Below are 13,148 nucleotides of genomic sequence, written 5' to 3' on the forward strand. Positions count from 1 at the left end.
AGCTTCGATCATTATCGGCACGAAACGTCTGAAGACAAATTCTTTACAAGTCTAGTATCTTCTTTGTGAGGATGGATTACTTCATGACGCTCGATGAAGCACATTTTGACACTCCAAATGGATCGAAATCTGCTTATAGGAAGATATGATGAATGTCGGCAACACCCTGGTCTCCGTGCTTTGAAAAGCTTGGATGCCTAACAAGATCGATATGGGCAGAAGCAACGTTCTTCCAGCAATCATTTTCTCAACCATGCCGTGGTGCATCAATGATAAATATTGATCTCGAAGCACGATCGCCATGTTCATGTTGATTAGCCTTTACCCCTGCTTGCCTATCATGACCACTAACCGAATATGCAGTGTTGGTGTGCGTTGTCCTCAGTTATTCCAGATCCGCACTGTGGAAGAATGTCCAATGGCGCTGCACCAGTATCGACCACCGGACTCCATTGCCATAGATCAGGCCTAATGTCATCTCTTCAGGCTCACGAGTTCTTTGTGCTCTGCACATACACGTGGGTGTACAACGGTTTCAGTTTGTCATGTTCGACGCACCAGGGCTATAATATCCGCATCAGTTGAGCCAACAGAGAATTTGGGACCGGCCACAGAGCTCACTACGATCGTCTTACTTACCGCGCCACCTTAAACCTACAACATCTTGACTTTCGCGGACCATGACTCCTCAAATCAAAATGCTCATGCATGAGTGTTTGACAAAGCTCAAGATTTTAACTACCAAAGTACCAACCAAGTTTCACATGGCTCGGTCAGGACATCCGGGGGCAGATTAGACGATAAGCCCTACGAAGATAAAGGGATCATATACCTCGATGCCAGCGTCCAAGACCAGCATTAATTGCACCAGTGTTTCATCTCATTGACCCTCTAGCATTAATGACGGCATGCCTCGGATCCTTGCCGAAGCGATGAGAACTTGGAAAGGTTGATTGCTTATTGAGATGATTCACATCAGGCGGAATCTGAGGGGCACACCTACATAGATAGGGTTATCCTGTAACACTCCTGATTCCTTCTCGGACGGATTTTGATGATGCTCAGTGGTAAGGAAACTCAATTAAAGCAGCAAGACCGAATCATGGTTAGCTGCCTGCCCTAGAACAGCCATAATCTTATTGATTACCAGGGATCTTTGAACTCGATCCTCCTGTCATCTGTGATGGCCCTGCTAAGAGTTATACTCAAAGGCCAGGGCTGACAGCAAGCTGAGTAGATGAGTACGAGGCAAAACGATGAGCAGCCTCGTTGATTGCGTCACGTATTCGACCGAGATTGTACATCAACCAAAAGGCCTAGATCTTCTTGCGCAAGGCTTATAGACAGCCTGCCTATTGCCCTTTAAGGTTGCGGCCGCCATTTCCGTTCTCATGGCGTAGGAGGGCCGAAACGCTCAAATATATGAGAGCCTTGACAGGACAGAGCAAAAAAGGCGGAATTGGCCACGTTGGAAATCAACAGCATGGACTCCGCCGAACCCGTTACACTAAACAAAAGCACAGTTTCACGCCTAGGGCCAGCTGGCTAGGCACTGTAAGGTGAGCAAGCTCTGAAGGCGAGGTTGCTTCCAGTTTGGTTAGCGATCAACAGACTTTCCCGAGAAACCCACTTTACTGTTCCATGTTTAGCATATTGGCCCTCACTTAGGGCTATCCGTCCCTGGCCCTCCTCCACCGCTATCTCATTTCTTACGACTACCTCGAAGTACTCTACACTCCTCACGAATGCTAGACCAACATGAAATTTAGATTCACTGGGCGAGTCACACATCTTTGAGAACGAGATGACCTCGCACCTTGCCTCATAGGGTCAACCCATTCTTCATGTCTACTACTCCTTCCAGGTAGTCTGTTGAAGAAAAGTGTCAAACCTCTCGCATATGTCCGGGGCACCCACCCTGACTAGTTTGTCCCTCAATGCGTGGCCGTTGCAGATTTATTCGTGCGGCAACCATCTTAGTCGCTTGTGCACCCTGGATCTCAGTGTTGGCCGACATGAGGCGATGCGAAAACTCCTTGTAGTATGATTCTGCACGACCGCTCTGCGGGGCGTTGTCAGATTGGTGCTCTTTTTTTGAGATGACCAAGACTTGAGGCCTCCACTGAGGCCCAGTTTCTGCTTGTCGGATTGTGGCTGGCAATTTCAATGCGGTAAGTCATCGCCTCTTACATTTAGCAGCAATGCCTTGTGATGTCTTAGTTCATGCCACAGAAGTTTCACTGTGTGGCTTGCAACCTGTAATTCTTACTATCATTTACAAAGCCGTCGATGTTCTAATAAACCATGGATATCCACGCGCTGAACAATCCTCGAAATCCACGATATGCAGCGCTTCCAGAATACGCCGATAGTCCTGATCCGGAGGTAGCTGGAGGACAACATAACACACATCAGCCTTCTTCAATGGCAGATAACGATGGTCATCGGCCGGTTTCCGATGACGAGAGACTCGAAACCAAAACCGATTCAAACCGTTCCAAGACTCGTGGACTAGGCCTCGGTAATATAGTTGGACATCCTTCTCAAATTAAAAGAGTCCCAGTTGGGATAACAAGATCAACCACTACAGAAGGGCTTCTCAGTCCGGCTTCACTATCGCCAGCTAACTTTGCTCGCGTGGCAAGCCAGGAGAACGTCTCATTTGGTCATGCGGGCAAGACGGCAGAGTTCTATAATATACCAAGTTACCAGGCTTCCTCTGCCTACCTCGGACCTTCAACGCCTGGCAGCTTACACTCAGACATGGGGTTACTTCCATCACCGAGGAAGGTCGACGCCGCATGCCCTACGCAGAGGGACATTCTTACAAGTCCTTGGTCGTGGATTTCAGCACCTCTTATACTCCTAGCAATCTACTCAACCGTGTTTTCTGGTATCTTCCTTGGGATTGCGCTAGCAAAGCCGAGATGGGGCGACAAGGTCGGCACGAACGGACACTTGTCGTTTGCAAATGCTTCATTGCTCAGTGCCATCTTCTCCAAGACCGTCGAGATATCGTTTGTCACCGTATTCGTTGCTTTGTTGGGTCAAGTCCTGACACGACGTGCGTTCTGGAGGGCGAATGGGACGGGTGGCATCAGCATTGCTGAGATGAACATGAGGACATGGATCATGCAGCCAGGCAGTCTTTTGGTCGGCTGGCAGTCTGTTCGATACGCCAATTCAATTATTGGTGCCACTGTGTTGATCAGTGCCTTCAGCACTACCTGGTATACCACTGCGAGCGAAGCACTTGTATCGCCCAAGCTTAAATTCGGACCCATCCAAGAGCGAAGTCTTTCAGGGCTCGTGAGAGCATCTTACGCAAATGCCATGTATCTTGGATACACTTGCGAAGTCCCCTTTGCAACAACCGAAGTCGATGACTTCAAGAACTCAACCTGCCTCCAAATAAAACACGCAGGGATGGGGTTCTCCTTCCTGTCGTCATTTCTTAGAGACTGGACAGAGAGTGTTGCGGCAGGCAATACCACAGACAGTGCGAGCAGCTTCGATCATCGTCCGTTGCCTGTGGCCGTTCTGTACGATAATACAACTGTCAATGGCCAGTGGATCACTCCGAGCCGAGAAAATATCACGACTGATTCGACTACTCACGGTCGGCTTGTGGAGAATGTGACTATGGCCATGCCACACGCAGGCATTTTCAAGGCTGTCAGAGAAAAGAGCAACCATATTCTTCAACCTAATGATCTTCAGGGCGCAGGAGAATATATTGTTCAAGCCTCCTTACCAGCACCCATCGTCAACATTCTTTGCGTGGGTTTATCTGCAGAAGAGCTCAGTCCGATGGTGAGTTCCATTCCCTTTTCACATCTCCAATGGGGCGCCATTTTTGGTATCAAAGCGGGCGAATTGGTACACTTTAATCATATTGAATGTGCTTCTGGAGCACTCAATCGCACACCATTCCAAGTGACATGCTACTTTTGTTGGGATTCATTGTCGGAACCTTTCGCTGACCAACGTTTTACAGATTGTCAATGTGACCAATGTTACCACTTACGTGCCCAATGCTACGGTCGTCGATAGTATCTTTGGTTTTGATCCTGACGCAGAGGTTAAGACTACCCCTTTCTTCCCAAAAATCCCCATCGGTGAGTATATCTATACAGTGCTCCCCAATTGACGAAATAGTGCTAACATGATCTCTCCAGAGTATAATACTATTGTCCACATACCCTCAGTCTGGGGTCCTCCCGCGATCTCGTTGCTCGCCACACCTCCGAAAGACACTACCACCAACGAACATGTTCTTTGCACCATTAAGTCAGCATTATATCGCAATTGTACTACTTATTATAAGGTTGCACAATCTGGGGGTCTGCTTACGGTCCACTGTGACGATGATAAGCGCAATACGCTACCTTACTATCGAACAAGACCTGATGCGCCAATTGGAGTGTGGAATAGTGATTGGAAGGATATTGGAGGTGAATGTAAGTCTCGTCTATTACTGTTCGAAATGCCAGGAATTCAAATAACACGAACCAACAGGGATCAGATCACTTGCCTTGAACAATGGAGTTTCTGATGCAAATGCATCATCAGCTCGATTGCTTACCCAGTATATCCCTGAATATGACAGAGACACACCGACTACTCTCCCAACGACCAAACCAACCATTGGCGAAGCACTTGGCGTTCTTGCTGGGGGCACCCTCTTGCTCGCGAGCCAAGACGGTCCTTTTGAGCATGATTGGAATTATACCGAGACAACACTTTCCGAACCTCAATATCAGAGTTTCCCAGCTATGTATACTTACAAAGACTATGCTTCAGGTGGAACACAAGGTTGGCAATCGCTGTTTTATGTTGTACTCTCTACAACATTCCTCCTCAGTGCTACCGCCTTGGGATACTTGTGCTGGAAGTTCACAACAGAAGGCTATGTGACCGATTATACCGAGCCACAAAATCTTTTCGCTCTTGCAGTGAACTCTCCGCCCAGCACTTCATTGTACGGCGCATGTGGAGGTGGACCAAAGGGTGAGGTGATCGCTCGCAAGTGGACGGTCGACATGACGAATACCGATGGTGATCTAGAAGGCTTTCAGTATCAACCACTCAGCAGTACTGGCCGACATCCTCATTTCTCCATCAGATGTACAGACGAAGAACTCAGCCCTATGATCCACCATACACCTGGGACGCCCCAAACAACAAAACGTGCAAAATTTAGGCGCACTCGACCACCGACCATGAACGAGTCTTGGGGTCTCGGATCTCCTGTGGTCGAACAGTACCAACGGCTAGCCGGAAGACCATAACTATCATCGCTTAAATTACGCAGATCAGTACTTCGCGAGGGCTGTTTACGATGAGTCGTCTGTTGCATCAGCCGAGCTTTATGTCGCTCTTTGGGTTTGCTTTAGTACTGCTTTTTTGCGAGGCGTTTGGCAATCTGGGAACACGCGGACAATCAGGGTCTAAGGTGTGATATTGTCCACCATCCATCAACGCTGTGATGAGGGTTGTAAATGTATTATAATGACGATAGAGACTGGATGGCCTATAGTTGGTCTCGTCAAAGATCTTTAATGACTGATGAAGATTTCATTTAACATTGGCTGTCGCTCTAGTCGACACCAAATGGAGCCTTATGGGGGAGGGCAAAAGGGGGCAGGAAAGTGATAACACGTGACTTCTCCAAACCAATACCTTGATAAGGCAACTTAGCCGAATATGTGCTCTTCCTGAAATTATTCCAACAAAACCGCAAAAGATCACCCAGACCTACAAACTCTAGCTTCTCTACATCCTGATCACCGTTGTTCCCTTTCTTATTACTCTACTTACCACTCGCCTGCAACAGCACACTGCTACTAGGGTGAACAAATGTACTTATTGTGACCGCCTCACACGTTCCAGCACCGAGGTGCTAGCAGAGCAAGATGCCTCCTCGAGCACCACCCTGTCTATCAACATCAGTCCTCCCAAAGCCATCAAGCGGAACACACTGCAAGTCCTGTCTAAGGCGCAACTTCTCCTCTACTCCAGCAGTCTTCGCAGTGGAAACTCAACGTCAGCCGACTCTTCATCGAAGAAAGTTTTTACAATGGCTCGAAGGCCCTGGGGAGGTCTTTCGACATCCTCTTCCGGGCTCTACCAATTACCTCAATGCATACGATAGAACAGGGAATCTGATCCGTGCGACCAAACGTGGTGAAGCCAACCCTTCAACAACACCGGAGACAGCTGATTCGAGAGCACTGGACGCAGCTGCCGAGGGCTCAGATATTCCAAAAGAAACCGCTGAGGATCTGCGACCTTTCCCCATGAATGTCCATTTTACATCCCAAAGTATATTATCGGAAGAGATGCGACTGGAAATATGGCGACGAGTACAAGTGAACAAGAAATCTATTCGGCAAGTTTCTGCTGAAATGGGTGTGGATATGCGAAGAGTAGCTGCTGTCATTCGACTGGTGGAAGTAGAGAACCGGATGAAGGCAGAGGTGAGTTCCAACTTGAGTTTGCACTCTCTCCACGCGTTGCTCCTGGAGCAGCAATTACCTGATGAACAACAAAATCGATTAGTCTTCCAGACTTCCAAGCATGGTGAACTAAACAAAACAAATTACAACTCTCTGAACTCTTGCCGAGTCCCCAGTGACCTTACTTGTATTGACTTGAAGCGATTAAACACTGACCTATGTCGATGTTAGGAAAAACAACTCGCCATACCCTACGCAAGGGCGATCCATGCAATGGTTCCCGTTACCCAACTCGACCCCAATACCAGAAAACCACTCGACGTCCACGAGCCAATCAATGATCTCGAACAACATCCTCTCACTCTCACTCAACTCTTCTACCCAACATCTGAATCTCGAGCATTCAACCGTACAGACGCAGGTCGCGTTTTCAGTGGCGCACCACGCTTACCAGACGCTGAGGATATTGGCCAAGGGGGCACAGGAGCTGTTGAACCGTGGCAGGACACCAAGCCTGAGAGAATTGGAAAACCTGGGCGGGAGAAATATGTCTTGAAACCCGCCGACAGCCGAATTCCCCATCCACATTTGATCGCGTACGCGAAGGATAAAGACCTTGATCGTGGTCGGCGTCAGGAGCGCTACTACGAACGTCTTAAGGAGGATAAGGAGAATCGAGACGCTGCCAAAACCAAACGGGAGGCTTACGAAGAGAGCAAGAAGACTCGAGTCGACACCGATCGATGGCAATTCATCGTCACCGAGGTCCAGGCAACCAGACAAGGAACTGGTCTTGACGGTCGAGGTGTTCAGAGTCCTGGGTTCAGGTATGGTGTGCCCAGAGAGGACAGGAAACGAGGGCATGTCAAAATCCCGACGAAAGTCGAGGTGTGAATTTTCTTGTCAGCTGCCATCGATGGACCTTTCGATTTCTGTGACCCGATGCCTCATGTGTCAGATATGTATATATTACTGTCCTTTATATGTAAATACCCCTGGTGTTGGTCTCATCAGCTAGCTAGCAAGGGACAATATTGTAAAATTACTACAACACCCTTTTTAGAAGGAAAAACCAAATGTCTGCGACTAGATGTGAGGCTTGCGAGGGTCTAAGAGAAGCTAGCAAGGACTTCGAGCTTGTTACAGAGTCTCATGAAGTATGGTTCAACACGTGTCATTCATAGTAGCAACGAGATATAGTATCGCGGTCCTGTGGTTCCCGCCGTTAGATACTACGTAGGATGTATCTTCCCTATTCCCAACGCGGTACGCAGATCGGTGATCTTGCAGCACCTGTTGCCAGGAAACGGTACCCTCGTATCTGTATTCGAGTGTCTTCTCCCGCTGGGGAGGACTTTCTCGCACGTATAAATACCATCTCGATAACGCAACCTCATATTATCAAGCTTCTGGTGGATGTAATGGTGTCTGAAAGCGCGTGGATGAGAGCAATTAAGTACCTTCTTTCCTTCGCTTCAGCTCCTGACTCTTGCTTCGTAGACCAAATCCTTAGTCCGAAACCCGCAAGGCAGGACAGAGCGTCGGCTTCTAGTTCTGGAAATGCGATGAATCATAATCCCGATCGTGGCACTCTATCCGAGTCAGATGACGGAGGTTAAGGCGAAAGCTTATCGAGGTCTGATTTCGCCCCTTGATTTCGACGAGAGCGACTCAACGATACCAGGTCCAGTAAGGGTGCCTTTTTCATACTTCCTCGACAATACGCTTCTCGCCAACACTGGCCCGACTGCTAGGTGGCCTGGGTGCCAGCAATTTTTTCTTCGTCAGTTTCCCGCACAGAGCAGCTTTGATGCTGGGCAGCGGGTCGCGGGCCTCAGGGAGCACGAGGAGAAGGAATAGAATGGCTACACCAGCGGTGGCAGGCAAGAAGCCATAAAAGTAGTGCGCAGCAGGCGCAAAGTCATGCGGTAGGCTGAAGATGGCGCAAGCGAGCGCAAACGGAGCATATATCAATGCGATGATGGTCAGATATCGCGAGTAATCGGCGTGGCGGACGGATTCGCCCTTTATGGAATTCAAAGCCGCGGTGTCTTGACACTGTGATACTGCGAGGATGTGCTGCATCTGGGAGTCGCATTCGGCGCGGTAGTGGTGTAAGTCGATCAAAAGACTGCGATAGTCGTCGGTGAGGTCGGAGTCGCTGGACACGAAGGATTTCATCTTTGTGAGGATCGGCTTGTATCGGCTTAGCATCGAATCGAGCGCGATGCACCTGTCGAGCGTCTTTCTCGTCTTGATGGCGTCCTGCGCCAGGGATGTCGATATCGGCTGGCTTTCTAGGGAGGTTCGGATATAGTCGAAGAAATTGACGCATTCGCTCGCTGCTATCTGGAAGGCTGGCTTCATGATGTTGACAATGTTCTTGTCGGTCAGATTCAACCTCCCTTCTCGCGCGTTGATCTGCCAGTGTCGACAGAGGTCGTCGAAGGGGTTGGGACACATGGGTCTCGATCCACAGGCCCGGAAGTCGTGGTCATCTTTGTTGACTGGTTTTCGCATTTCGAGGAAGTCCAGATAACCACCTTGAAATCCGCTTACGTCGAGCTTCTGGGATGGTGAATAGGCCCCGAATGCGGGTTCGGCTCCTAAAGTGAAAAATGATACTGGAGGATCGACCAATACCACACCTATTGAACGAGTTAGTATCTTTCGAGGAACACATCAGGGGATCGATGGGTTGTGTTGAAAGCACATATAAGAATGGTACTCACATAACCATGGATCCAGGGTTTTCTTCATGTAGAATGAAATCTTTCGGCGGGCTACAGCAACTTTTTGCTTTCCGTATCTGCCGCATACTTCTACTCTCCGACGATAGTTCCCCTTGCAGTATAATTTGTCGATATCAACGTCTTTACCACAATTTGCAGGAACAAAAGCGCATGGATATTCGAGGCTGAAGAAATCCTTTTGGTGACGAAGATTTGCCGAGGCGAGTGGTGACCCGGTGTGGACTTCTCCTAGGCTTCCGAGGCCAGGATCAGCTATATGAGACGCAAAGAAAGCTGGTTCAATATTCAAGATTCCGCCTAATGTATCCACAATCTCAGGATTGATGTTGTTGACCATGATAATCCGACCTTGGACATTTTGGAGCTGAGGGCTCTCCGCAGGCCGGTTTTTCGTCCATTCCTTCAGCAGAAGTCTCAATTTGGAAGGTTCGGTAAGGTCTGAAGTTCTCAGGCCGGTGGTGCCAAATTCCAGTAGAATGGATGTCGATTTCTGAGGTTGCGGTATCGAAGAATTCTGTCGAGCCTCGGCTCCCCATCGAAGATAGTCGTCCAAACAAGCAAGATTGTGAAAACCATGGCTTCTGAGAAAGCAGACATAATCGGTATAAGTCCAGCGATGAGGATCTGGAGGGGCCATTGCGCATGTGTTGCAGCCTCGCGATCGAGAGCCGGGTGGCATCACAGCAAGGGCAGTGTGAGGTCTAAGAGCTGTCGATGAAGGTCAAGGCTTCAAGCAAAGGTGTGGAAGAGAAAGTTCACGGCGAGCTGCTGGCATTCTTTTTGACAGGATGGTTCGGCCGTGAAGTCTGCTCCGACCGACCATGTGCAAAAACCAGGATAACCTGGACTGAGGTGGTCGATCCATGGTCCCATGATTTTGAACATAGCTGCATTTCGTAACTGCGAATATTCGCGGCTGGTCGAGGTCTAAAGCTAGCGTCGACGCCTGATGATTGGGTAGCCTTGACAGGGATTTCCCAAATGGGTGTGAAGCTTCAAGCCTCGACGAACCAACAGACTTCGAAACTCGGTGCTGAAATCTTCGAGATTGTACTACCATGAATCTTGAGACTGAAGGCAAACATACTGAGATTGTCGGAAACATCTCACGTACAATCAGTTATCCACAACAATAGATTATTCCTTTGCGTCGATGGATTATTTGTTCCGAGGGCCATCATGCGCTTACGTGCAGGACGAAAAACCCCGCTAATGTACTTTCGAACGTGTCGATTTGAGGTCTTCCGTTGGAAAACTAGGCAAGCTCCGGTAGCGGCTCGGGTTCGCTAAACGGCGAGATGGAAACCCTGACTCGTTGGGTGGCTTGCAACAGCAAATGGTATTTTGAGCTGAAGGTTGGGTGCCAGACATTCTCCCAGCCATCTTTTAGAGCGTGTCACTGTGTTACGCCAGCCGAAGTGGAACCATTATTTCCGCATCAAAGTGAGACAGCGGTCCTAGTATAGGAAACTGATGCGAGCGTCTCTGTGAACAGCAGCTCTACTCGGTGTAGAGACATCTGCAGGCCGGAGCAAAGTTGAAGTCTTGGTCCAGTAGAAATTTCACTCAAACATAGGTAACCACACGTGAATTGCTTAAGTAATCACTGCCCAGCAATCTGTTTGCCTTGTTTGCCCTGTTTGCCCCTCTGCTGTTTGCTATGTTTACAGGATTTGCACGCGATTCAAATCAACGTTCTGAAGTTGAAGTGGAAGTTTGGATGCCGGCAGGGCAGTAATTGTTTCGAATTACTGATATCCAACATTGAACTCAACTTCTTGAAGATCTTTGTGATTCGGGTAAAGATGTCTGCGGAAATCGCGGATCCTGAAGTTGCTGCACGCGCAACTCTCGCACTACTAGAAACGCGTCTGCATCGACTTGAGTTCCTACTTAGTGGCAAGAGCAACGATTCTGGACAACCCTACCCAGTGACAGAACCAGCAAAAGCTAAAGAGACAATTCAAACAAAACTCGAAATTCTTGAGGATGGCTTGAAGAATCTCAAGAACCTTGATGGACATGCTGGTGCGGTGCTTCGAGACATAGATCGATTGTGTATGTCGGCCCCTTTGTTTGAAAGCAGGACAACTAATCACCAGCCCAGCATCTACTCATCCAGATCTTTTTGCTACAGTTTCTCGAGGGGGTTCAGACGTACCGAAATCAGAGGACCTTGCCACTCTAGCGTCCGTTGTGCTTGCTCATGCATCATTGTATCCAGAGACAGCTTCGCGACTTTCTTCTCTTCAAACATTACAAATCCCACTCGCGGTGCAAACGTCCAAATTGATTGCCCTGCGTCCAGGACTGGAGAAGGCTCGGATGGTCGAGCTTCAAATGGAGGAAGAAGTACGCGAACTTCGAGAGCGTAGTGCACGCTGCCTCGAATGGTGGGTGACTACGGGTATCGTGGGCATGGGTGATATGTGGCAGGATTGGGAATCGCGGATTGCCGATGTTGAAAGAAACGTCATACGGTGGGAAAGAAGAGCAAAAGACGAACAAGGATACTTGTGACGAGTCACAGCATCACAGCATTCGTAAGCCTCTGGAAGGCGTCCCAAAGTAGGATACCAAATTGGACTGACGGGCACGATCCAGCATACTGTAACAATTGTTGACATCATTGCTGGTCCATCTGAAGCAACGACTGTAGCAACATGATCACGAGGGGTATCTGACCTTGCGATAATGACATGAACATATCACATATGCCAGAGCAGCAGGTCGCACACCGGCATTGAGGACCAGGCTCACATACTGGGTAGATTCTTGGCCTCTCTCGGGTGATTCACCAACAGAAGTCGAGGCATAATAGTCTAATTGGGACAGAATATTCAAGATCAACATTGCGCCACACATCGCAGGAGCAAATGACAAAGTGTGGCGAGTGCTCGTTGGTGATCAGTGCTCAGTGCTCAGTGCCCACGGACTGCAAATCTCCAGCCTCGTCAAGAGGATTGCGGGAACAACCACAAGCTTTTTAGGGGCTAGAGAGTGGATTGATCGGGATTGGGCGAGAACGTTGGTTGAAGAGCGACCAGGGTTCAGACGCGTCGCGATCCAATCATTCGCACGAGTCAAGATCAGTTTCATTTCATGGAGCATCGTTCGCGGATGAGCAGCCATCCGGGTGTCAGGGATCCAAGGGGCGATGAGGCGTAGATGGAGAGGAGGAACCATTTGATCTCGGTGTGGACGAACAAGAGATTTGTTCCCTCTTGCCAAATTACCCTTGGACTTCAATTCCACCGTACAGAGTAAGTAGACAGATGAAGTCTGAATTAATGAGCGGCTCTGATGTGGGACGTGTGTTTACGTGCCACGCAGCGCTTGTTTGTGCCTAAGCCGACGCGTGTTCAGTGCTGCTTCTGAGCGAGGGTGAGAGGCAGGCCTGGGACTCGGCACCTGAGACTGAGGGTTGAGACCCCAAGACCCATGGCCTCTCACAAAGAGCAGCCACCCACGATTTCTCCTGTCAACTTTGTAGCTGAAATGATCGACGAAAATGTCGTGACCTGCGTGTGCCGACTCGGTACGAGATCAAATAGCCATTTCGTAACAAGGGAGTGCAAATTCAAAATCTAGAGACGACGAGTGATTGAGCTTACGAACATCGAGGCTCGATCGACTCTGAAGGCGCGTTGAATTTGAAACAGATTACGGGCTCCTCGTGAGGCTTATCGGTGCTAGAGCCACTGGTTTAGGCATGGTCTGATACCCCCGGCCGCCCTCGGCACCCCCCAATTGCCAATGCCATTTCTTGCCATCCTCCCATCACGAACCTGGGACCTTGGCCATGGCCACTACCTGCCTGCCCTGCCAGTCAACGGTGCTCTGATCATTTCTCCTCCTGACTTCCCAACCAACTTGAACCTCCAACACCAGGACCACATTCATTCATTCGTTCAGGCATCATCTTTTCTTTTCTAAA

The 13,148-nt window shown here is 49.1% G+C and overlaps 4 protein-coding genes across 4 annotated transcripts; 3 read left to right on the forward strand and 1 right to left on the reverse strand.

The window, feature by feature from the left end:
- Window positions 1–2,304: 2,304 nt before the first annotated feature.
- On the forward strand, window positions 2,305–5,291 carry LTR84_008031 (uncharacterized protein; the record flags this gene model as incomplete). The annotated part of the gene is made up of 4 exons (XM_064851581.1): window positions 2,305–3,813; window positions 3,998–4,118; window positions 4,179–4,460; window positions 4,519–5,291. The coding sequence occupies 4 exons, from the start codon at window positions 2,305–2,307 to the stop codon at window positions 5,289–5,291; spliced, it is 2,685 nt and encodes an 894-aa protein (XP_064710584.1).
- Window positions 5,292–5,915: 624 nt separating this feature from the next.
- Window positions 5,916–7,352, forward strand: LTR84_008032 (uncharacterized protein; the record flags this gene model as incomplete). The annotated part of the gene is made up of 2 exons (XM_064851582.1): window positions 5,916–6,479; window positions 6,690–7,352. The coding sequence occupies 2 exons, from the start codon at window positions 5,916–5,918 to the stop codon at window positions 7,350–7,352; spliced, it is 1,227 nt and encodes a 408-aa protein (XP_064710585.1).
- An 810-nt stretch (window positions 7,353–8,162) lies between these two features.
- On the reverse strand, window positions 8,163–9,848 carry LTR84_008033 (uncharacterized protein; the record flags this gene model as incomplete). Its single annotated transcript, XM_064851583.1, has 2 exons — window positions 8,163–9,106; window positions 9,191–9,848. The coding sequence occupies 2 exons, from the start codon at window positions 9,846–9,848 to the stop codon at window positions 8,163–8,165; spliced, it is 1,602 nt and encodes a 533-aa protein (XP_064710586.1).
- A 1,168-nt stretch (window positions 9,849–11,016) lies between these two features.
- LTR84_008034 (uncharacterized protein) lies at window positions 11,017–11,731 on the forward strand (the record flags this gene model as incomplete). The annotated part of the gene is made up of 2 exons (XM_064851584.1): window positions 11,017–11,269; window positions 11,319–11,731. 2 exons carry the CDS (start codon window positions 11,017–11,019, stop codon window positions 11,729–11,731), a joined length of 666 nt encoding a protein of 221 aa, XP_064710587.1.
- Between the last annotated feature and the right edge of the window lie 1,417 nt (window positions 11,732–13,148).

The sequence above is a fragment of the Exophiala bonariae genome (assembly GCF_035927105.1).
Source record: "Exophiala bonariae strain CCFEE 5792 chromosome Unknown scaffold_3, whole genome shotgun sequence".
Taxonomy (NCBI): Eukaryota; Fungi; Ascomycota; class Eurotiomycetes; order Chaetothyriales; family Herpotrichiellaceae; genus Exophiala; species Exophiala bonariae.